This window comes from Drosophila mojavensis, unplaced genomic scaffold (genome assembly GCF_018153725.1).
Source record: "Drosophila mojavensis isolate 15081-1352.22 unplaced genomic scaffold, ASM1815372v1 contig_36, whole genome shotgun sequence".
Taxonomy (NCBI): Eukaryota; Metazoa; Arthropoda; class Insecta; order Diptera; family Drosophilidae; genus Drosophila; species Drosophila mojavensis.
Window position 1 is genome coordinate 2967219 of NW_025318858.1, and position 23519 is coordinate 2990737.

The window sequence follows — 23519 nt, forward strand, 5'->3', positions numbered from 1 at the left end:
ACATGCGTATTGTTTATTATTATTTTTTTTCGACAGAGCCCGTTCTATGCTTTATGGCAGTCCATGCGGAGTGCCCTCTAGCGTTAAGCTTTGAAACTGTTGAGTTTCTGTGAGCTTCTGAGAGACTGTATTCCTATGCCGGACAAAAGCTGTTTGATTTTACTCGCTTGCTAAGTAAATAAAGGAATTTAATTGTAATTTTATTTAAGTTTTATTTTTATTGAAATTTTTGCGATCATATCTCAACTCAGCTCTGCGACATTCACTTTTTTACCCTTTTATTTTATTTGCTGTCACTGTGCACTGTGCAGCACATTTACGTGATATATAGAAGTTGATTTGCACTTGAAAAAATTTCGCATTCATTTCAGAGTTTCACTTACATATTACATACATACATATATATATATAGAAATATCGTTTAAAGTGTTTATATAATATGCAAAAATATCTATTGTTTACGTAAGTTATATGGGAGAAAAAACGACGCCTAAAAATTGTATCAGTAGTCCTTGATTTATCATTCTATTTTATTTGTTAATCTTTTGTTTTTTTTGTTTTTTTTTTTTAATATTTTTCTCAAAAGCAACGCAAAACATAAATACACTCTTGCTTTCAATTAGTTTTTTCTTCAACTTCAGTTTCTTTTCAACAATGAGCAACAAATGGTCATAATAAAAACATTTAAGCTACAAATAGATGTTTATGATATTATGAATAGATGCGATTGTTTTTGTTTTTTATCATTTGCTGTGCTACAAAAAATTTACATTAAATATTTGATTTATGTAAAAACTTCTTACAAATTAATTGTACATAAGTTAAATGTTTATGAAAAACAAGGCGAAGCAGATCTGTTGCTTAATTTACTTTATTTTATTTATTTAGATTTTTTATTTCATATTCTTGATGCGTGTTCTTTAAGTGGGAGTTTGAAAGGGGATCTACAAACAAATTGGTCCAATTGATAAACAGGCCAGCCCACTACGATGAAAATGTAAACCAATTTTATAATTTAAAAAATTCATCCATATTTTTACTTCATATATTTTAAAACTTTTAGAAATTCGCTAAAAATATATATAAATTCTTTTTATTTCTGCTCGAAACTGTTTAAAACAATTATAATATATTTTTTAATTATTTGTTGGAATTTTATAAAATTGAAAAGTAACTTGCAATTGGTTTCATTTCTACTAAGAAATACAATTATAATTATTTACTTTTTAGCAGAAATAAAAAAAATGTTAATTAGTTTTCAATTTTATAAAATTTTAACAAAAATTAAAATATATACTATAATTATTTTCTTTTCTTCAGACAAGCAATAGACAAATATTGAAAGAATTTATTTACACTTTTAACACATAGAGTAAAAATTAAATAAATTAAAATTATATTTTATATTAATTTAACACTTGCAAAACAGTAAATAGAAATATTAAAATTGCAAATCTATAAACAAATATATTTCATAGTCAAATAAAGTTGAAGTTTTAATATTTCCTTAATTATGTTTTAACTTTTGTTAAAAAATATATAACATACAGAACATATATTTTTTAGCATAAGCTAAACAATATTTAAAGTAACTATTAAAACTTCAACTTTATTAATTTGTTCTTTTTTACATTTTCATTAGATTTACTTATTGTTTATCAAGTGTTAAGTAAAGACAAAATATATTTGTAATTTATTTAATTTTTACTCTAAAATTGTGAAAGTTTTAAAGTAGTTGAAGTAAAAATATTTTATTTCATTATAAAAAAAAAAAAAAAAAAACAGATATTAAAAAAAATAAAATAAATAAAAAAATTGATATAAATAAGAAAAATTCATTTGTTTTATATTTTACTTCACTTGTTTTTTATTTTGATTTTTTGTTTATGTATAAAAAACCAACAAAAATTATAATTAGAACTAAAGCAAAGCGTTTTTAATTAATTAGAAAAGAAGTTGCTAATAAAAATGGGTGTACAATGTTTTTGTTTTTTTCTTTTTATCTTGCATAAATATTTCTATGCATTTAAGTTTTTATCTTTTGACTAAATCAAAGTTTTTCTTCGTTAAAAGTCTCGTTGCAAAAACAAAAAAGTCAAATGTAAATTTGGTTTTTGGAAACGGAGGAAACGCTTAATTGCATTGCTGTGGCTGTGTTCTTGTTTTTCTTTTTATTTTAAAACAATTTTTGATTTTTATTTATGCAAATTGATTTCGTTCGTTTAAAAACTTAAAGACACTTGGACAATGTTTAAACTGCTACGAGTTGATATTTTTTGTTTTTTTTTGTTTTGTTTCTTAAATGTTTTTGCTTTTGTTTTCAAAATTTTTAGTTTTGGGTTTACATAGTTGTTGTTGTTGTTGCTTGTAAATTGTATTTATACAATTTGCATATATATATAATAGAGATGTATTTATTTTGTTATGCCCCAAATGAATATTTCAAACCATTCAAATAATGCTTAATAAATAAATAAACATGTTGTTGTTGTTGTTGTTATTATTATTATTTGCTTTCTATTTGTCCTTTTCCGACTCGGCGGCGGCGACTGGCTTCTTGTTGCCAATGGGCAGAGCTACCCGGATTCTGAAAGCATAAACAGATTAACATCTTCGACTATATATATATATATATGTATAGCTGGTATATCTCACTTGTCGGTAATCTCTGTCAACTTGTTGCGCACCAGATCCAAATAGGTATCGATCGATTGTTTGTTATTCTCATAGACCTTGGGCAAGGTAAACAGCGAGACGAAGGCTAATCAAGTAAACAAGAATATAAGTTAATATAAGTCTAGCTAACCATAGATTTATCGAAATACCTAGTATGACCAGCGTCATGCCGTTGAACCAGGCTCCAATGTAGGTGAATACCCACAGAATAACTCCAAATTTAATCGAATCAACGATATCCTCAACCAAAAACAAGCGCCTCAGCTCGGCCGTGAAGCCATTTATATGGGCCACAGCCACGCCTGCAATGTGCTGCACCTTCTCCTGCGAGAGCGTCAGATCCAGTTCCAGATATTCTCTAAGAAGAAAAGAGGCAAACATAGGTTATCTCTCTTCTCTCCTTCCCCCCTTTCTTATCGTCTCTACTCACTTGAAGGGATGTCCATCGTTTGTCTTTTGCACCGCCTGTGTCACAGACTTGTAGATTCTGAAGGCGACGGTTCCAATCAGAGTGAGCAGCGACAAATAGGCAAAGACGCTGATCACCGAGAAGCAGGAGATGGCCACCAGGGTGATTAGGCCGGCGCCGAATACAATTCCTGACTTTTTCACATCGCGCCAATAGATCAGCGATTCGACTGGAAATGAGCAGAGAGAGTAAAAATTGAAATTAGTTACAGTTTAAGAAGCATTCAAGTATGGTAGAAGCACAAAGCGTTTGATCTACTTCCAGTTACAGTTTGAAAAGCATACGACTCATCCTACTGAGCAGAATTTAAAGATGGATGTAATATAAGAGCAGCAGAGTGCATATAGTTTCGTATAAAAGATGCAACTACTAATCGTATAAGAGTAATGCAAAGTTTAGTAAGCCTTAATAGATTTTCGAGGCAGCTGTAACAGTTTGAGTAACTCCCATGCTCTGTTTTATCAATCGACTTCAAGTTTTGTGGAGAATACATACATAAGAGTACATAATATAAGAGCAGAACTTTGTATGAATGTATGGCTCTGACAGTTTAAGTGGCAAGCAAAATTTGATACGCTCACTTATTAAGAAAGATCGAACATTTTTCTTGCCCTTTACAATTTAAGAAAACACACAGCTACAGTTTATCATTCACATATAAAAGTTATAAGTCTTGTTGCTCTTCACAGTTTAGAGTGTAGAGAGCTTAAGTATTGTAAGTTTCTTGTGCTTTACAACTACAGTTGAAGAAGCATATACAAAAAAATTCATAATCAATTACCTATAGAATTGAGTATAAGAGAAAGTCAACATTCTAAAGCTGCTGCAGTTTGAGTCAGCCAAAGCTTAAAAAGTTAAACAAGCAGATTAACAAGCAGTCAATTATCAGTTTGGAAGTCATCATGAAAAGCACGCACTACACAGTTTTAAAGCCACGCTAAGAGGAAAGTAGTCAGTGAAGAGAGAGCGCGAAGAGGACAGTTGCTTGTACACTTTGACAAGCAGTGGTGTTGCTCCTTCGCATTTGTTGTTTTCTGTTACCCACTGAATTTCTTTCTTTTTTTCAAGTTTGGCAATGCGCACAGTTGACGAGTGACTGAAGAAGACCAAAATACACAAAAAGCACACGCATGCAAAGGCCATGAGACAGCTGTCTGTATATGTATGTGTGTGTATATCTTGCTCTAACAATTATGCAATCTATGCGATACACAAGCACACACACACGCTAATACACAGAGATCAACTATGCTGCAGCCCATGCAAATGTCAGCTAATAATGATTGGTTGCACGATTAGCACATATACTACATATAGTATATATACATAAATATATATGTATGTACATATATATGATATATCTATGGTTATATATATATTTATTTATATATATTTTTATATCGCTCACTCACAGATTCTGCTCGACATTTTATTCGTTGTTGCGATCGTTGCTTGAGGCGTTCGTTGCCAAGTTTTATACTAGACAAATATTATATGCCTCAAACAAAATATTCCGGACCGCAGAGCCGGACAAAAGAACACACACGCACAACAGAGAGAGAGAGAGAGAGAGAAAGCGAAAGAGAGCGGGAGAGGGAGAGCGAGCGAAATTCTAAGAGAGCGAAACAGATGCGAATTGAAACACTGTAAAAGCACTTGAATGATCAATGAATGATATAGATATTCGTATATCAAGCATATATGGACATAAATAATATATGTATATGTTTTACAGTTTGATAACTATCCCCCTCTCTCCTTTCCTCCCATTGAAATTATCCGATTAGCAGTCAATGCACTCAATCGCCTAGCGAATTCAATGAAATTTCGATTTTTCTATTTGGCGGAAGAATCTTTCAATTGATTTTAGCTATAAATAGAGTACTCAAATAGCGGATTCTTCTTGTTTTTTTCTATTAGATTCATTAACCATTATACAATAAACAATGTGCGTTTAATTAAAAACGAATTTTATGTGTTCTTCATTCGTTTTGCACCCTCTTCTATTTTTAAAGCACTTTTCAAAATAGGTGCAAAAACATTATTTTAATTTCTTAATACCCTGTGTATGTGAGCGTGCGTGCGTGGGGTTGCTTAGGTTGATATATTGCTTATACTTTTAATAAATATTACTTTCTTAATCTCTAATCAGAATTCGACATTCATTCGCTCTGTTATTAATACTAAAGTAAACATCTTATTGTCGAGTTAAAGTCAATCCATTCATTCTCTCTCTCATCATTTCCAATAAGAATTCGATGTTTACCCGTTCGCTCACTCACTCTCTCGCACTCCTGGTAGGCTCACAGCTGGAGAAAGCACAAAGGAGAGGGAAAGAGAGCAGTGCATCCACAGGCGCGCATTGGAAAGCTTCCAATAGCGCAGATCATGGACAAAAGCATGCGAGCAGCTACGAAAGAAGCATAAGCAGCAACAGCTAAGCAAATAGGAAAAGCAGAAAAAAAAAACTAGTTTTGGGGGGTGGGTTAAGCTAGAAAACAACAAAAAACAAAGAAGTCTATCAGCAGCTAGTTGCCAAGCAGACACGTCTGGAGGTTATGCAAATCGACAGCAAATTAGAAAGGAAACAAGAGATGGGCAACAAATTGAAACTGGGTTAAAAGACAATCCAATGTGTGAGCATAAATAAATACCTACAGACATATGAATATGTATATATTTGTACATATGTATGTGTATACATATTTTCTCATACGAAAGAAAGCGCTGCGAGAGAAAGTTTCCTTTGTGGTTGTCTCTTTATCAATTGAATAAGATACGTCGCCACAATTAAACATATTGAAAGCGTGTAGACTGATAAAGCAACAACGAAGAAGAAGAGGAGGAAGAAGTGCATTGGCCACTGGAATTGGAAGTTCGATCTGGAACTGGGGGCATGTGAGCTGGGAATGTTATGGGCGATCACCAACTGGTTTCAATCACAAACAAGTTTGCGCAGAAAGTGAAGTGGACTCTACAAAATAAAAACGAAGAAGAGTAAGAAGACGAGCACCAAAAGTGCCTAGATAAGGAACATGTAAGCTTGTATGCTAGTGTGTGTGAGTGTCTGTCTCTGTAGGTATTCTAGAGATGTGCGCCGGTGTCACCGTGAGTATTGTTAGAAGTATGCCTATGATGGAAAGGTGTCTTTCGGATCGCAGCTAAATATGAGTATCAGTATATGCTATAAAGGATGTGTGAATGAAAATATACATCCATCTCTTACAGCTTTCTGTCAATCTCTTTTCTGCTGACTGCTTTCAACCCATTTTGATTTAAATTATGTGACAGAAAATATTTAAATTTGAAGTTCCTAGACTTCTCAAACAAAAACAACTTCCGCTCAAAGGAACAAAATTTTATACAAAGCAGATGTCTCAAAATGACTTCAATTTGCATGTCGTGCGTGATTGTGACGTCACGTGTACATCTCAAGCGCGTATTTAGCGAGCACGCGGCGAAGATAACCTTGAATTAGACTAAACACACACAGACGCACAACTGAGTGTGCGATTGCAAGTGCAGGCATAAAATTATGGAATATGCTTATTATACGCTCTTGATTTCGTTAAGTTTTGTTATTGCTCTTGTTGTAGGCAAGTTCGTTGACTGCGCCGTTAGCCGAAAGAAACTTTTCGACGTGGCAATCAAAATTCAAGAGCTGATCGTACAACAACAAAAATGGCAGCCCGAAGCAAATTATGCAAAAGGTAAATGTAGTTGTTGTTGCTGTGCAGCAATTTAATGGCCACGCTGGCTGCGCTGCTGACGTTGGCAATCGAACAGTAGCAGTGACAGGCCAGAGCATAGATAAGGCTTAATGATAAATCAAAATAGACAGATGATAAGCACTCGTTTACAGTTATTTGATTCTCTGCTCGTTCTTGTTGTTGTAGCATTTACCTGGGCCACGTTCGGGTAGGGACTGGAAGTTGCCATTGGAGCTATTGCGTGAGTAACGTTTGCTGCCACCGGCCATAGTTAGAATTTATTTCTTTTTTCTTCTTTATAACAGGAACTTGGCGCCAAAAAATTGTGCAAAGTTGAATTGGCGTGTCTAGCTTTAATTAAACTTGGCCAATGCACATACACAAACACACACGCACGCACACACACGCAAACTGTTAAAAACAACTGTTAAGTTACAAGCGATACTGCGGACCGCCGTCTGCTTCGAGCGCAGCAAAAGAACTGGAAGAAGTTCAAGCACAAAACAAACCAATAAGCCGCTGCCGCGCTACTGCCGTCGCAGAGGAGCTGTGTGCGAAAGAGAGAGAGAGATAAACTGAGAGACGAAGCAGCACGCACGCAGTCCAAACAAGTTTTCTGGAATGGAGCAAGTTTGCACAGCAGAGAGCGCACACGAGAGAGAGAGAGTGCGCGATCCCAGCTCATGAAAGTAAAAAGATAACGCGCAATTGCAACAACAAAAGCTACAAACTTGACTACGTATGTAGGCGCGCACGAGCGCAAGCGTTTGTCAGAATGTGTTTAGCAACGTGTCAGAGCATACGACGATTCGACTTCGTATTAGTTCGGCCAGCTGCCACGAAGGTAACGTTACGTTCAATTTAACGTAGTGGGTGCGGTTGTGGTTGGCGTTGCGACGAAACGCATTGACGTGATTCATAGACAAAATGTCATACACACATACATTCATACATATGCATATATGAACGGCGCGTCAAATTGGAAGTGTTGAAGCGCGACTGTGTCTGAGGGCTGAGGCAAAGAAACTACGTCGAACTGCACTGGAGTTAGGGTGAGGGCTAACCGCACTGCTTGCCACAAACTTCCCTTTCTTCAAGCAGTATATTGTGTTCATTGAACTCTTTCCAGCTGCAACGCAAAATCAAAACAAATTGCGTTTTAGACCAATTTACAGTGCCTGCAAAACTGCTCTGACATCATGGGATGTCCGCACCAACCCCATTTTACTTGGATTTATGTATTTCCATTTATTCTTTTCTTTTTGGCGTGAATGAGTAATAAGCTCTGCTTCAAATGATATCATGACCCAAAAGCGAACATTGTGCGATAGGGAGAGAGAATAAAGAGGGAGATGGCAATAGACGCTGACATAATATGTGAATCGAGTTTGCTTTCGGGCAATACACAATAAATAAATAAAATGATATTAATAACAATACAAATTGCACCTGTCTGCTTACATATTGCATAAGCGAGCGAGTCGAGAAATGTTATAAAATAATAATGATAATGAAATAATTAAAAAGATACATTCAGTGGCAGACACAGCAGCGGGCAGCAATCAAAACGAGAGCAGATGAAAGACAGCCAAATTAAAGGCATAAATACTCAAACAACAATGTAGCATAGGCAAGACAAATGTGGGCACAACTAGCAAATACTCTATCTCGACTGATATAAAGAAAGCTTTTTCTAGTCTCCTCTTAGTCTATTACTTTAGACCCCCCCGCCTCTGACCTTGTCACGTTGGCTCTCACTCTCTCATTTTATTTAATATAACTCTCCCATTATCTCTGTGGCTTTCTCTGTCTCACTTATGTCTTATGTCCATCTTTTTCCAACACTAAGCTTCTCTCCTCTACCTTTCTTTCAAACAATTTTATTGTGTTGCTCACTCCCTCTCTCTCTCTCTCTCTCTCCTTTATCTCTCTCACTATCTTTCCATCTTTCATTCATACCCACACTATGTATCTGTTTTGCTACATTTATCAGTAGTTCTGCTTCTTATATTGGCTTATTAATCTTTGCCAAACAGCCTACTCCGACTATACCTATCGATAACACCTATTAATAGGCCTATCTTTGTTCTAGTGCGAGCAAATATAATGCGAGAGTCTTAATGCTTAGTCATTTATCGCACGATCTTAAGTTGATTTCATAGCTGAAACGGAAACTCATAAATGTTTGCCTAGAATGTCAGTCGGTACAGTGGACACTTTAGCAAAAGAACTATCGAGAAAACACACACAGTTTCTAATTTTCAAAAATCTGGCAAACACATTTTGGCATAAAATAAATCACAAGTTATTGTTAAGAAGAGAAAACAGGTAATTTGACAATATTAATAGCTAAATAAATAAGCAACCTCGAACTCTACTGCTAATTGATTTACAAATTAGTTGTATGTATTTTTTAAGAGCCAAATAGAGTTCAAAAATAACAAATTTAATAAAGAATATGCTTGAAAAACTGTAGTACTGAATATAACTTAAAATAGTGGCATTTAAAATCCTTTGACATTTAAATTATATAATAATTTCTGTATTAATCACTATGAAATGATATGAAAAATAAATATTTTTTCCGATGGATATGGGATTTTTATGATGTCTATAAGGCCAGACCAAATAAACGGTCTACCCTACGAAATATTATGTGGAAATATTGTAGCTCTATAGGTGCTTGATAGAGAAGACACCAAAATATTTTGTGCCTTTTTGCACATACGAAAATGTTTATAAATAAATGCCAGCTGCAATAGGAAACAGCGCAGGGAGAAAGAGAGAGAGCGAGAGAAAGTCAGAGATATCTATTCTATCTGCGTAGATCGCTTATAACACTATATAAAGAGGGAGGAGGGAGTGGGGCTAAATACTTACGAGATTCCCGATTTAAGGGCAATTCCTGAATTTCAGCGAGCGTTGCGAACAGCGCCTGAAGCGTTTCTAAAGCAGCAGCCATTACTTATAGATTAGTTGTTTATATATATATTCGACTCTATATATATTATGTATATATATCTGATTATCTGCAGCTATGCAACTGCAACGATACGAAACGGAATTAGGAAGTACTACAAAAAATGCACGCGACGCGACGGCATTTGCATTAACCGTTAACAGCAACGAGGCGCTCGGCCGAGCGGCGTACGGCGATCAGCGAGCCCAAAAACTACAAAACTAAGAACCTAGAGTAGTCCAACCAACTGACTAATAGCGGCCCCCAGACTACAACAGCAACAACAACAACAACTACGGGCAAGAGACAGTGGGCGATTGCAGCGAATGACTTGCCAAAAATTAACTGAAACAAGAACAAAATTGGCAATCGAAACGAGCCGTCTCATCAGTGCACTGATAAAATGTCATAGTATAGGGTACACTTGGAGAAATTGGGCAGTCAATTGTGCAGCATAATACAAATAATTCTTGTATATTATAGAATATTTTATGTAAACAAAGATCTATCAACAGCTGCCAATATATAATTGCTATATTAGCAGCCTACACTGAAAGAAATTTAAGCTGCGGTTCTATATTGAATTTATCTACATATCATTTATACAGCATATATCTTTCTACCTTCAAGATCAAAGGTGCTTATCTATCTGTACCCATAGTACTACATATGTATATAGCTATATGACATTGTATATTTTTGTTTCTCTTTATGTTATTTTCTCAGTTTTAACATATGAAACAATGCATACCCTAATTATTCATAATAATTACACAAAAAATTACTTTATCTAATTTGATCTCTCTATAAGCATATAGCAGTGACAATTTGTATCTCCTCAAAGCTCTTTAAAGAGAATACAATTTATTATTCGATCAAGTCAATTTCACTGAGAGTAACAGTTGCTATATCGGAATAAGTCCGTTGAAAATTGATTTGAAATAAAATGAAATTATTATTCATACATATATATTATATGTTATATAATTTATAGAGTACACTTTGGGTCGGAGTGACAAAAAACGTGTGAAACGAGCAACGCCAAAGAATCGAAAGTATTTATGTAGCTGTCAGTCAGTTGTTGTTGCTGCTGCTGTTCTTGTTGCTGAGGTCAACAGCTGATGGTGCTTTACATATTTGTAAGTTTTTGTATCTTTGTATCTTACAGATGCGCACAGAAAACACTGACACAGACAGGAACACACACACGCACGAACTAACGAGAGCGAGCGGGACGAGTACACGAAAACGAACCGTAGAGAAGCAGCAATTGAAACGTTGCGTGCAGCGTTGACAAAGTCCGTACATCAACTAAACCACAATTAAATTTTCGATGCGCTCAGCTGCAGGGCCTGAGCATTCGAGGTACTCAAATATACAAACATACATGCATAGGTAAAAGACAGGCACACACACACACACTGATACAATTACAGCTGACATATACTCGGACGGCACTGTGTGTGTGTGTGTGTGTGTGTGTGCTTACATACATAGGGGCTATTGCAAATATGTAGAACAGTGAACAGTGCAGAGAGCCAGAGAGCGGCACAGTGATGAGAGAGCGGTCAAGCTGTAAATTTTATTCGCCTTGCTGTATGTATGTAGGTATAAAAGTAGGTAACGATCCCTAACAGTCGAACATGTCGTTGCAGGCAAAGGACAGGTACGAACGTAAGCGAATGCCCGTCAACAGGTAGACATGAGACATGAGAAAAAAAAGGGCGAACCAGGGCTGCAGCAATCCTCAACTAAAAAACAGTAGACATGTGTATAACACGAAATGCATATGAATACACGCTGTATAATTATAACAAATAACTGTTATACGTATCAGCTGTGCCTGCATTTAAATTAACGATCGCTTCGTTGCAGCCCTTAAGCTAGCTGAGCAAACTGTGGCCTCACTCTTACTCTTACACTCTCACTCTCTCCGTCTGCTGCTCTCTTGGCGACAACAGCCCTCTTTGTAATCCGAAAATCGAACTGCTTAGACAATAAGTGCAACAACAAAATGGCCGAAACAGCTAAATATCTAAAATTAGCAGACAAATGCGAGCGTCGACGCCAACGTCGTCGTCGCAGATGCCGGCCGGGCAGACAGCGACTATAGAACTAGCCTAAAGCAACTGCAACAATAACAACAATTGAGAGAGTGAAGAAGAGGAAGAGCGCGTGAGAGAGAAGCATAAACAATAATTGAGAGAGTAATTCAAGGTTAAGCAATCGGCAGTACTGCTTGCCGAGCAAGGTGTATAAGCTTTGAACTGCTTGCCGAATAACGCGCCAAAACACAATTCGTTTCGAATCAATTTAATTGCTCTTGCGTGTGGGTGTGGGAAAAGTTTTTATTCGCGTGACGTCAGAGGCTACTGACGTGCAGCCTTTTCTGTTCTTTCTTACTCAGCGTAATTGTACTGGAATAGCGCATGACTTGAAATTTCTTATCAAAGAATTTGTTTAGTTATCTCCGTTAAGTTCACTTTCTTTTGGCTTGTAGAAATGGCTGAGGAATGGAAGAAGGAATGTTTGGAGAGAGGAGAATAAGTTAGCAATTTTATAGAACAACAAGATAAAGTTGAGCTCTAGACACCAAAATTTAGTATGTGAGTTACTGTTGAGATTCTCTTCCGGAATAAAAATTAACCCGGAAAATTTTTTTTTAGTACGAATATAATATTATTATTTAATTATTGTATATATTATTATTTCTTTTTATTTTCATATATATTTAATTTTAATCTAGGGTATCCTTTAGTCGTGCGTTCTTTTTTTTTTTTTAGCAATATTTGTTTAACCTATCAATTTGCAAAAAATAAAAATAAAAAAAGCTTCTGTTCACACTCAAATGCAAATTTCATTCTACATTTCTATAATGCAAATTTTTGTGATGATCTAATGTGCCAATCGCTTGGCCTGGAAGCGAGTAGCATTTTTTATAGATAAACAAATATATACATATTTACTTATGATACTATGTATCTATAAATCAATGTGAGTATGCAGTAGCCGGCACGTAAGCACTTCACCTCTAGCAAAAATAAATCTATTTGGCAAAGCACAAAAGCCGGCCGGCTAAAAAATCAGGTGAAAGGCAGATTATGAACTTCAATTTCTGCTATATATATATATATGTATATACATGTACATATATGTGAAGTCATGTACAACAAATGTCTAATTATGAATCACAAAATAGCGTTGTTTGAATGTTTCAAACGGTTTGCAATAGGCGTTGAAACTATTTCCAGATTTATGAATCAACTTCAGAGAAAACAGGTTTGCGGTAGAGCAGTAAACAACTCAGCTATTTGCACTACTGAAACCATATTTGGTATAATTATAATATTGTATGTATACTTTCCTACATTTCACATTTTTTTATTGCTCGAGAACTATTTGAGAGTTCGGACAATAAACTTTGATCTTTTATTTCAAGTATTTAGTTATAATATATTATATTTAATTTACGTATTAGTCATAAATCCTAATCTCATCCTAAATCCTTTTACAATCCTATCTTGAATTATTAAATTCATAGCTCGATTCTGGCTCGAATTAAAATAAGAGTATTTCCTCTTCCACGTTATACTTAATACAAGTCTTTGCCATAAGAATGTCTCACTTGACTCTCTTTATGGCCAAGACAAGTCGAAATCACTGAATTGTGACTCAGCGACTGCCTGCTAAGGCCCACAGAGCGTTGCGAGAATTCTCAGTGGGCAGTCCGGATTCGGATTCGAGTGCAAATGGGCATACTCCATGGGCATTAAGTATCTCTAGACTTTGCACCAAAACGGGGCATAAGTAGACTCGAGTCCATCAATTGCTTTTACGTGCCAAGCGGGTGGCGCATCAAAAGCAGCCGCTAATTTTATGGCCAAGACTAAATAGGGGGCGGCATAGATGGTGGGGAATGAAGAGAAAGATTTTAGCCATTAGCTTGTTATATTCTCTATATTAAAGCAGAAAACGTGGCTTATTTATAGAGCTTTAAATTGAGCTAAGACATTGTGAACATTAAGTAAAAATATATTTCCACTTTAAGGAAACTTTTTAAACATATATTAATATAAAGATTTTATTTAAACATTTTCTTATATTAGTCATTGGATTTACCTTAAAGACAGATTTAAAAAATGTATTTACTAATTTGTATGTTGAGTCAAGTTTTGTGTTTAATCTTTTAAGCATTCTCCCAAAGGTTTTCTTTACGCTTTGAGCTCAACAACTGTTTAACATGGGCTCAGTCTATGTTAAGCTTAGCAGCTTAATGTAAAGTGTGCTCAGCTAACAGAGTTGAGTACTGTTATGTTAACTATTTACGCACAATAAATTATATTTTTGTATACAATTTCCCCACGACAAATTCTATTGCAGGTTTGATATGAATCTGAGTCCGAGTTGTAGCTCAGGCCTAGAAAATTCTCACAGAGATTTAGTCTATATACATATATAGATAGAGTCAATTACTATATATATATATGTAGTTAATGTGCTTGGGGGCAAAGCTCAAGCGTTAGTCAGTCGAGAGCTGTCGAGAAACGTAAATACGTTGACTTTCATAAGCTGATGAAACTAGATTTAGTATATCTACTATATATTGTATATGCGTGTGTGTGTGTGTGGACCTATATATACCTATCTATATGCCCATTATTGTTGTGCATGTTTCGCTGGCGTCGATTGCATGCGAGCCTCGTGTGAATGAAAGCGAGGGGGCGCCGCCTCCTCTCTATCTCCCCGCCCTCTCCTACGCCTTCAGCTGGCACCTTTGGCGCACGGCAGGCAGACGGCGTATCAGCTTGCATTTTAGTTGGTAGACGAGTAAAAAGGTTTTCCATTTTTCATTTTGCCAACTGAGGTTTATATACTCCATATAAAGCTAAGTCATGAAAGCGTTTAGCATGCGATCCGATTACCAATTTTTTGCTTTCTGTTTTTAGTCATTTTTTTTTTTTTTTTTTTTTTGCTTTTGCCGCTTCAGTTCCAGCCACGGGGCGTGGCAGGGGCAGGGCGTTAAGGTAACTGAACTGCATTTATGCCTGGCCACTAATTATGTGGGCGTGGCACACATACAGAAACACTTTGTTTTGGCCACAATTAATGCAGTTGGCCGTTTTTAGCTTTTGCGATTTTGTGTTGCGCGCTTTTAGGCGCTGGACGCAAAATTTTGTATGCTTTATGCAGGCTGTTTATAGGCGTTGCCCCGAGGGCGAAAAAGCAAAGCAATGCACAATAATAAAGTGCTATAAAAGTAAACGAAATAAGAGAGAGAGAGAGAGAGGGAGAGAGAGAAAATGAAATAGAGGAATTGCAGTAAATTCAGGACAGAAAAGCCTTTCAATTAAAAAATTTTAAGCTCTTTCTTTAAATATAATAGATTTTGAGAAAAAACAATAAAAGAATAAACAAAATTCTTAAAAATTGGATAGATCATAGAAAACATCTTAAGTGAAGCTAAAGCTAGTCTCGTCCCGCTTAATTGATAAATTTAATATATACGGATATTAACTAAAATTTAGTTCAAATTAAAATTGTAAATAAAAAAATTGTTTAGTTTATTTGAAAGGGAATCCTAATAGAATGGTTTTGACTGTACCTTGAAGTAAAAAGTTGAAAGAGATTTATCATAGAAATAGTATTTTTCTATTCTAGCTTATACTTCATTAGACTTTTTCCAATAGAACGCCTCTCTAGTTCTCTCTTTAATGACTAGTTAAAGTCAAGGAATAAAGACTCAGAGACTGCCAAAGGCCCCAAAGCGTTGTGAGAACTCCCAGTGGACAGACCGGATTGAATTCGAGCATAAAGTAAGTCTAGAGTATCTCACTGAGACGTAGATTCGATTTACAAGAGTATTTTCGTTTAGTTACACTGAGCCCATTACGATCTAGTCAATTTCCAATAAAGTGAATTATCAAAACTTAAACGAAACATGATTCGGCCTATGCCTCCATTTACTACAGGGTATATAGAAGAAACGAGTGCTTCAACTTAGTAGTGCAGTACTTAGAGCTTTAGTAATATAGTCAAGCATAAATTCAGGGTTGTTCATAGCAGCTACAATAGACGCAGAGACAAGTGCACAACAATAAAATGCGTATAACAAAAAGCGGGGCATACTTTGAGGCATTATAGAGGCTGCTCAAGGGACAGGCTAAGTACAGATGGGGCAGAGGCGTGGCATAGCTACGCTTTGTGCGGGCGAAACAATGACATCATTATACAAATATTTCTATCTATATATATAACCCCTATATTGTGGCCAAGAATCCATTTTCTTGCTGCTGTATTATGTACAGTTTGTTTGTTGCGATTGACAGTTATTTGTACAGTTTGACAATCACTGGGCCGCTCAGTACACTTACCTAGCGGGTGCAAACGTTCGGGCTTGAACCAGGCATCTGCAAATAGGCGATGGACAATATTGATTTTCGTTAGTTTAGCATTTTGGGTTTATATGTGTGTTGTTGTGCAAGGCAATTAGAGTGAGCAGAGAAAGAGATAGAAAATAAAAGTAGAGAGGGAGAGATATAGAGGGAGTATAAGCGTGCATTAGGCGATGTTTCAAAGAAGCAATAAAAAACAACTAAAACATGCAAAACAAATTAGTAGACGTAAGTATAAGAGTTAGTATAAGAGCTAGAGCACCAGAGCAGACCCACGTAGCACTTGATTATACAACAAAATGCATTGCCATTCACCCATTGACAGTTAGTTATGTTTCTGATTGGTTATATATGGGTGTCCATGTAAGTGTGTGCAAAACTTACTGGGATCCAAAATGGAGCAAATCAATGGCCGCTGCTTGCAGACGCCATTTTGTCCGGCCTCGCCAATCGTACACATTTTTCGTTAATACTTTTTCTTATTGAAATAAATTTGATTCACCAAGCAGTTGCAATTATAATTACAACGTCACTTTCGATCTGCGTATTTATAAATTTCTGTATATTTCTTTTTCTTTTACGCAGGCACTAAACAATGCACACAACGAGAGCGAGCAGGAGAGCAAGCTAGCGAACTACGACGTTACGTTAAACGTTAGGCAATTGCGTAAAAGAATTCACTGCCGTCCGTTAGGCACACGACGCGTATAGAGACTGAACGTAGGCTGAAAAAAAGCTTCAAAAGGACTAGTTCCAGAGCCAACGCAACGAGGGCGCGAGAGCGCGATTCAAAGAGAGCGAGAGCGTGAGAGAGCGAGTGAGCATTTAAGTGGAAGCGAATGCAAAATCGATAAGCGACCTGTGCGCTAGGTTGAGCAACCGAGCTTAGCCCTGAACTCGCATTACTCGCATCAAACAAAAAGCTCTCGCTAAAGCTGGGAAATGTATCGATTAACAATTGCAGCTGACAGCAGCGCGTGTAGAGTCGGCAGAGCCGTGGCGTTACAACGCATGCGCTGTCTTTGTAGACTTCGAGTGGGCGTTGGGCCTAAGGGTTACACGGAAATTAACAGACAGCGGCGGCTTTTTGCTTATATTTTCTTTTTTTGCTCTCCGTTTTGTTATTTTTTTTTCTTATGGGTGCGGACCTGCACTGCTTGCAGCTGAGCTGCAGAGGTTGGGCTTGGGTTTGGCTCAGTCTAAGATTTTTATATGAATCCAATAAACCGCCTGGACAGAGGGCGTCAAACATCTGTGTCTAGTTTTTGTTGTTTGTGTTTTTAGCTTCTTAGCTGCAATGCCTTACGATTTATGTCATATACTGTGTAAACAGTTATGCGAAATCTTAGTCACTTGCCAAGAGCAAATGGATTGGCAAGCATCTGAGAGACAGAGACGGAAGCTAATGTCAGCTGGTTGTGCAATTCGAACTGTACTTCAATGTTATTTTCATCAAAGTGCAATTAACCTAGAAATGCTTTATAAGTTCTTTTCCTTCTCCCTTCGTCGCTCTCCTTTTCACATTATTTAAAACAGTTATTTGAGCCGTCATTAGAGAGCTTTATGGGTTGCTAGACTTTGATTTAAGTAAAGGTCTGATCCCATAAAGTCCATATGTTTAACAAAATGTAAAATATGAATAACAAAAATCTTCCTTTAAAGAAAATTGTCTCATAGAAGTTAGCTAAAAACCTTCCTGCTTATATAGTATAAATCTAGCAAAAGTTTCCAAAACATTCTTGATTATGATAAGATCATCGGAATAAAAATCAAAATAATCAGTATATCTGGTAGACAATTCCTAAATTAAAAAAAAAAAAAAAAAACTTTTTTTAACTCCATTCTTGAAATAGGGTTTTACAACAACTAATATTTTTGATATAGCCACCTTTACAAGTATATGCGCATTAATTAATATCAAACACCTTTTCATTAAATATATATATACATACATATAGTATATGAATATAAAAGATTATTTTCCACACTCGATTGGATCTATTTATGTCAAACTAATTTGTGTATACATATATGTATGTATTGATGCAATGCACATTGTGAGCTGTTAAGCAAACAAAAAAAAAACCCCTTCAATTTTATATTTAAAGTAAACAAAGAGTAGAACTGTGAGCTATTTATAAAAGAAAAGTGCCAGACTTGCTCCAAAATAAGAACTTTTTAAGTTATTCATGTTTCTTTAAAGGAAACACTCATTAGCCTCTTTTTAGCCCACAACTCAGTTGTGGGAGTTGGGAATCCAATTGGAACACGAATTGCACTTGGAACACAGTTGAGCAAACACTAAAAGATTATTCACACTTTGTTTAGAGTGTTTACAGTATTTACGGCGTGTCTCACTTCTTCTGGGGCTTTCACAAATTTCGTTACACTCTATTTAAATAATTTTCTTTTATCTTAAGCACAATCTGGAATAACATGATAAGTACATAGCCATTTATGTACGACGATATTCACAGTCTATTTATAAGAACCTCTAATTGCCTTTCGATTGCGGCATGGCTGCGATGACGGCGTGCCGAACTACAGTTACAAAGCAGGCGATAAGTGTAAAGAAAAGGCGCTGATAAGTGCGGGCTTAGCCCATGTGCCAAGCCTCGAATCAGCGTGGAGAGCAAAGAAGGAACAGTAAGAGAAAGAGAGAAAGAGAGAGGCAAAGCCAATGCAAGGGCCTCCAGCTGCAAGCAGTGCTGCGAATTGCGATTTCTTAGAGCTAAATTTGACTTTTTTATGACAAGCTTTTGTAGCACATATTATAGTTTATTATTTTATTTATATGTATATCGAATGTTAGAATTTATATTTTTATATTATTAATTTTTTGTTACATATACAAATATAAATATATAACGATTTCTTTTCAGAATTTTTCTGTTATTAATCAAATATTAATTTGAGTAATTATCTTGGCCATTTTATATATGTAATTTTCAAAATTTGTTTAAAATGCGAATATACCAATTTCTCAAAAACCCAAATCTTGAAGAAATTTATTTAGTTTATAAATATTCGGCCCAGTTAAGGCATTTTTAAGCTTTAAGTGCCTATCTCACACAACATTTACCTTTATTGTAGCTTTACTACACAATTTTTACTGCCAGCACTAATACGTGCACACACACACTTGCAATTTGCATGTGAGGAAGAAAGCGAGGAGAATAGAGCAACTGGTAAAGAAAATGCATTATCGTTATCGATACTGTGTCTACAGCTGGGTCGATGACGAGCCGCAAAGTCAATGCCAATTGGAAGCAAAAAAGAAGAGGCACACATAATGTAAGACCGGGAGACAGGCGGACGGGCAGTCAGCCAGTCAGACATTTAGCGTATAGTCGCCATAAAAATAGCAAATAAAGACAAAGGCGAAGGCAAAGGCAAAGGCATTGCCGCGGATGCAACCAAACAAGAAAGAAATTACTAATTGGAAAATTTTGCCGGCATGCGGCGAAAATAAAGACGCAGATTGAAAAAAAAGAGCACATCAAGTAGGTTGATTGACTGACTCCCAAATACTCTTTACACTGTGAAATTACTAATTAAAATTTAGACTTTTCAAATTACACTGTGGAATTACTAATTAAACTTAAGACTTTTTAACTGAATTTAAATGGATATATGCATGAAACTATCTATTTCTAGTCCAGCATTGTAAAAGCCAATATACTCTATTGCTCTTAACGAACGGGGTATATAAATCTGATACTGAAATGAATTTGCGCAGTGAAGCGGGCCCCTAACTAGACAATTGAATTATGCAGGCAAGGCTTAAATTAAAGAGTACTCGAAACGGCAGCAGCAGCAACAGTAACAGTAACAGCAGCTGCTAGCGCTCTGTCTCCCTGCCTGCCGCTTTTCTCTTTTGCTATAATTGCTTTAATGGACATACGCTAAAATGTATGTAGCTCGAAAACTAGAAAGAACAAAATTAAATGTGAAATATGAATTATGAATGCTGTGCCACACGTCAATGGACGGCAGGGCAGCATGAGCAGCGGCAGCAGAAGTTGAGCAACAAAGTTGCTGATTCATCAGAGTCTAATACGAATACAATAAATTGTATATGTATAAATATATAAGAAAATCACATTAAAACTATGCCATATAAAATATATACGCCAGTTCTATTGACTAATTTAAGCGTGACTCACGATGAATCTAACGATGACGACGATAGTATTTCTAGGCCATTCGATCAGGGCTGCCCAATGTTAGCTACTCTTGTGCGTGCAATTCTAGCTATTTTTAAGGCACAATTGTTTTATTAGCTTTTACTCATCAAATTTAGCCAATTGTAATTTTAAAGCTAGTCACTGCAGCTAAATGGCTAAATTTCTATCGATAGTTGGCTGCACTCTGAATGGCGATCCGATGCGCTGGAAAGCTCCGGAAGAGAGAGCGAGAGCATCGTAGCGAGCGAATGGTAGCGAGGGTCGGTGAGAGATTGCATGCAAATTTTCAGCCGTAACGAAAAGCGTTTGCCAAACTGAAATTCAATTCGCGTCAAATACATACATATAAAAATATTTAAGCATTGTTGTATTTATTGTGTACATTAAAAACAGCGCAAAACTTGATGCCGATGACATCAGCGAGCGCAAAAAATAAGAACTAAATGCCAAAGCCGTAAAGCAAAAGGCACGCAGGCTACAAAGAGAGGAGACAGAGAATGAGAGTGTGTGTGGAGAAGAGAGCGTGCAAGCGGCTTGTTTACTGTTTAACAAAAAAAGAGTGACTAAGTAACAAATATAAAACCAAGAACAGTAACAACAACAGCAACAACATCCGCTCTGTAACAGAGTGACCAGAGCGGCGAGGTGACGTTTACGCCCAAAGGTGCGGTCGAGGATACGCAGGAGGGAATGAGACAAAAATAACAACAAAACACAAATGAACAAAAAAACATTATGACTAGTTGTCAGGCACAAAAACTAATTAGATACAGAATGATAACGAAAAACAATAATATATATTTATGTATATGTCAGATACATATATTTTATACACTTGCTGCAGATATATTGTACTTATCAGAATGATCACCTAATAAAGAGCGAATTGCTAAACGGGCTTTATCAAAACTTGGCAATTTCGCCAATTTGAGGATTGTAAATATGATATCAATGCTCAGAGATTCAAATCTATACCAATAAACGGAAAGAAATATAGGAAACCATTTTTTGTTAATTTCTTTTCTTGATACATTATATAAATTTTTCTGTTTTAAATGCTTGAATTTATTAAGTTTAAAACTTTGTCTTTTAAAAATCTTTAGTAATATTTAAAATATTTTAGAGTTTTTGGAGTATGATATTGAAAAAACATATTGTGCTCTAAAAATTGAAAATTTCTTTTGATTCGCACCTGCTTATATATCGTAGAATAGGTTGAATTGACTTTGTCTCATTAAATTTCCATTTTTAATTATTTTTGAGCTTTTCAAACATATCATTCCTATGATTAGTTATATATAGGTAGATTAGGTATATATACATATATACATAGTTATCAGACAAACTGCACCTATATTCGATTAATCATATTTGACAATATCTGAAGCAAGTCTATTAAATATTCGGCTAGCCGAAGCTCTTTTGGGTCTCATGTGAAATATTTATTTTGTATCTTCACTTACCAAGTCCGTACTTGTAAAAGATTTCCTCCACAGATACGATTTTTGGTTGTTGTTGCTGTTGCTTTTGCGGTGGCTGCTGCTTGGCTGGCTCCGGTTTGGCTGGCTCCACCTTGGGCGGCACCACCTTGGGCGGCTCTACCTTTGGTGGCACCACTTTCGGAGGCTCGACCTTGGCCGCCGGCTTAGCAACAAAATCGTCGTCATCCAAATCGGTAATCAAAGCAGGAGTAGAAGACGGAATCGGAACTGCGGCAGGAGCCGGAACTGCTGCGGTAGCTGCTACATCCTTGAAATCACTGAGCAGATCCTCGGAAGAGATGAATTTCTCATTGTCCTGCTCCTTGAGAGCATCGGCAATGGGCTTCTTAGCCGGCGAAGGAGTATACGAGACAGAGGGTGAATCTGTATCCGAATCCTTGTTGGCCACAGCAGGAGTTGGAGCTGGCGCTGGAGCTACAGGAGCAACTGGAGCAGCAGCTGGAGTTGGTTTGATTAGGAAGTCATCGTCGTCATCATCATAAAACTGGTCGTGAGCTGAGGGCGCAGTTGGCTCAAATGGCTGCAAGGGAGCACTGGTTACTGGCTTGAAACCCAGCAAATCCTCCTCCTGATCGTGGACAGGCTTGACAGGTGCTGCAGCAGCTGCAACTGGCGCAGATGCTGCAGCGGGAGCTGAAGGAGGAGCCACTTTGTTAGCATCTCCGAACATTCCGCGCTCAACATTCATAAAGTCGCTAGTCAACTCGCCCACATTCTGCTTGACATCCTTCACACCCTGCTTTAGGAAGTCTCCAAAATCATCCGCTTTTTGTGCAAACTTTGCATCCAGCTGCTCCTGCGCCTCCTTCGCCCCGGCGGACATGCGCTGCACGAATGCCTGTGGATCACCGAAATCCAGATTCTTTTGCTCATTGGCAAAATACTTTTCGGTATGGGCATTATCGTCCTGCACACCTTCGCCGCTGACGTTGGCGCTGCCACTGCCGACGTTAACGTCGCCGAGCAAATCATCGTAGGTATTGCTGACCTGCTTGCTGGCTGCATTGAAAATGTCCTCAGCCGTATTGGCCGCCTCCTTCTTCAGATCCGCAAAATTGAAGTCCATTTTACAATGCAATTAATCTCCTCCTGCTTAAGATTGTTTTTGTTGTTGCTGTTAGCAATTGCAGCTTTGGTATCCTTTGTGCTGATTGGATTATGGCTTACACACACATATATGAATGGGTTCGCATACACACACGCACACGGACGCTTACGCACGCAGTCGACCGGCCTAATAGTCGCTCTTTCGCCTTTAAGTTTCGTTGAATTTATTTATTTCTAGTATTTAAATGTCTGTTAGAGATTTTGAGTTTAGTTTCGTTTGCAACGTTTCGACCGTTCTACTTAAAATTTAATTTGTTTTACAATGCGTTAAACGTGCGCAGCAACTTCTCCGTTTGAAAAATGAAATGAGACTGCGCGATGGTGTGACCACACAATGAAAAGCCTCAAATGTTGACACATATACGAACTTCATGACAACCCTGGCTTAGAGATGGACTACTCACAAATATTTCCATCAACACATTACGATATCTTAATACGAACTAAATTTAATCGTATTTTAAAACAAATAGTTGATCTAAACAATGGAATATTTATACTACTATTTTAGTCAGTA

The 23519-nt window shown here is 36.6% G+C and overlaps 1 protein-coding gene and 2 long non-coding RNA genes across 11 annotated transcripts; 2 read left to right on the plus strand and 1 right to left on the minus strand.

The window, feature by feature from the left end:
- Positions 1-1908: 1908 nt before the first annotated feature.
- LOC6575866 (reticulon-1-A) lies at positions 1909-23313 on the minus strand. 9 transcript variants are annotated; one of them, XM_032729117.2, is made up of 7 exons: positions 18364-18738; positions 16591-16746; positions 16186-16221; positions 3107-3314; positions 2826-3034; positions 2656-2761; positions 2167-2587 (listed from the first exon to the last, which is right to left on the minus strand). In XM_032729117.2, exons 2-7 carry the CDS (start codon positions 16664-16666, stop codon positions 2518-2520), a joined length of 705 nt encoding a protein of 234 aa, XP_032585008.1. In that variant the 5' UTR covers positions 16667-16746; positions 18364-18738; the 3' UTR covers positions 2167-2517. The 9 variants fall into 9 exon arrangements, with proteins under 9 accessions (XP_015020348.1, XP_015020346.1, XP_032585008.1 ...); XM_032729116.2 differs by having other exon boundaries at positions 16591-16841; positions 18565-18708; XM_002001834.4 differs by having other exon boundaries at positions 16591-16942; positions 18565-18591.
- On the plus strand, positions 7424-8298 carry LOC122757202. The gene is made up of 2 exons (XR_006357139.1): positions 7424-7907; positions 7985-8298. It is a non-coding gene; the product is annotated as an uncharacterized LOC122757202 (long non-coding RNA).
- Positions 19425-21394, plus strand: LOC122757203. Its single transcript, XR_006357140.1, has 2 exons — positions 19425-19709; positions 19864-21394. It is a non-coding gene; the product is annotated as an uncharacterized LOC122757203 (long non-coding RNA).
- Positions 23314-23519: the final 206 nt, after the last annotated feature.

Bases quoted from the DNA above. Each gene is read 5' to 3' on its own strand.
- LOC6575866 (XM_015164862.3), bottom strand. From the start codon at position 22,961: ATGGACTTCAATTTTGCGGATCTGAAGAAGGAGGCGGCCAATACGGCT. The intron at 16,222-21,856 runs GTAAGTGAAGAT...GCCTATTTGCAG, and splicing joins CTTTTACAAGTACGGACTTG to ATGCCTGGTTCAAGCCCGAA. The intron at 2,762-2,825 runs GTATTTCGATAA...TTACTTGATTAG, and splicing joins CATGACGCTGGTCATACTAG to CCTTCGTCTCGCTGTTTACC.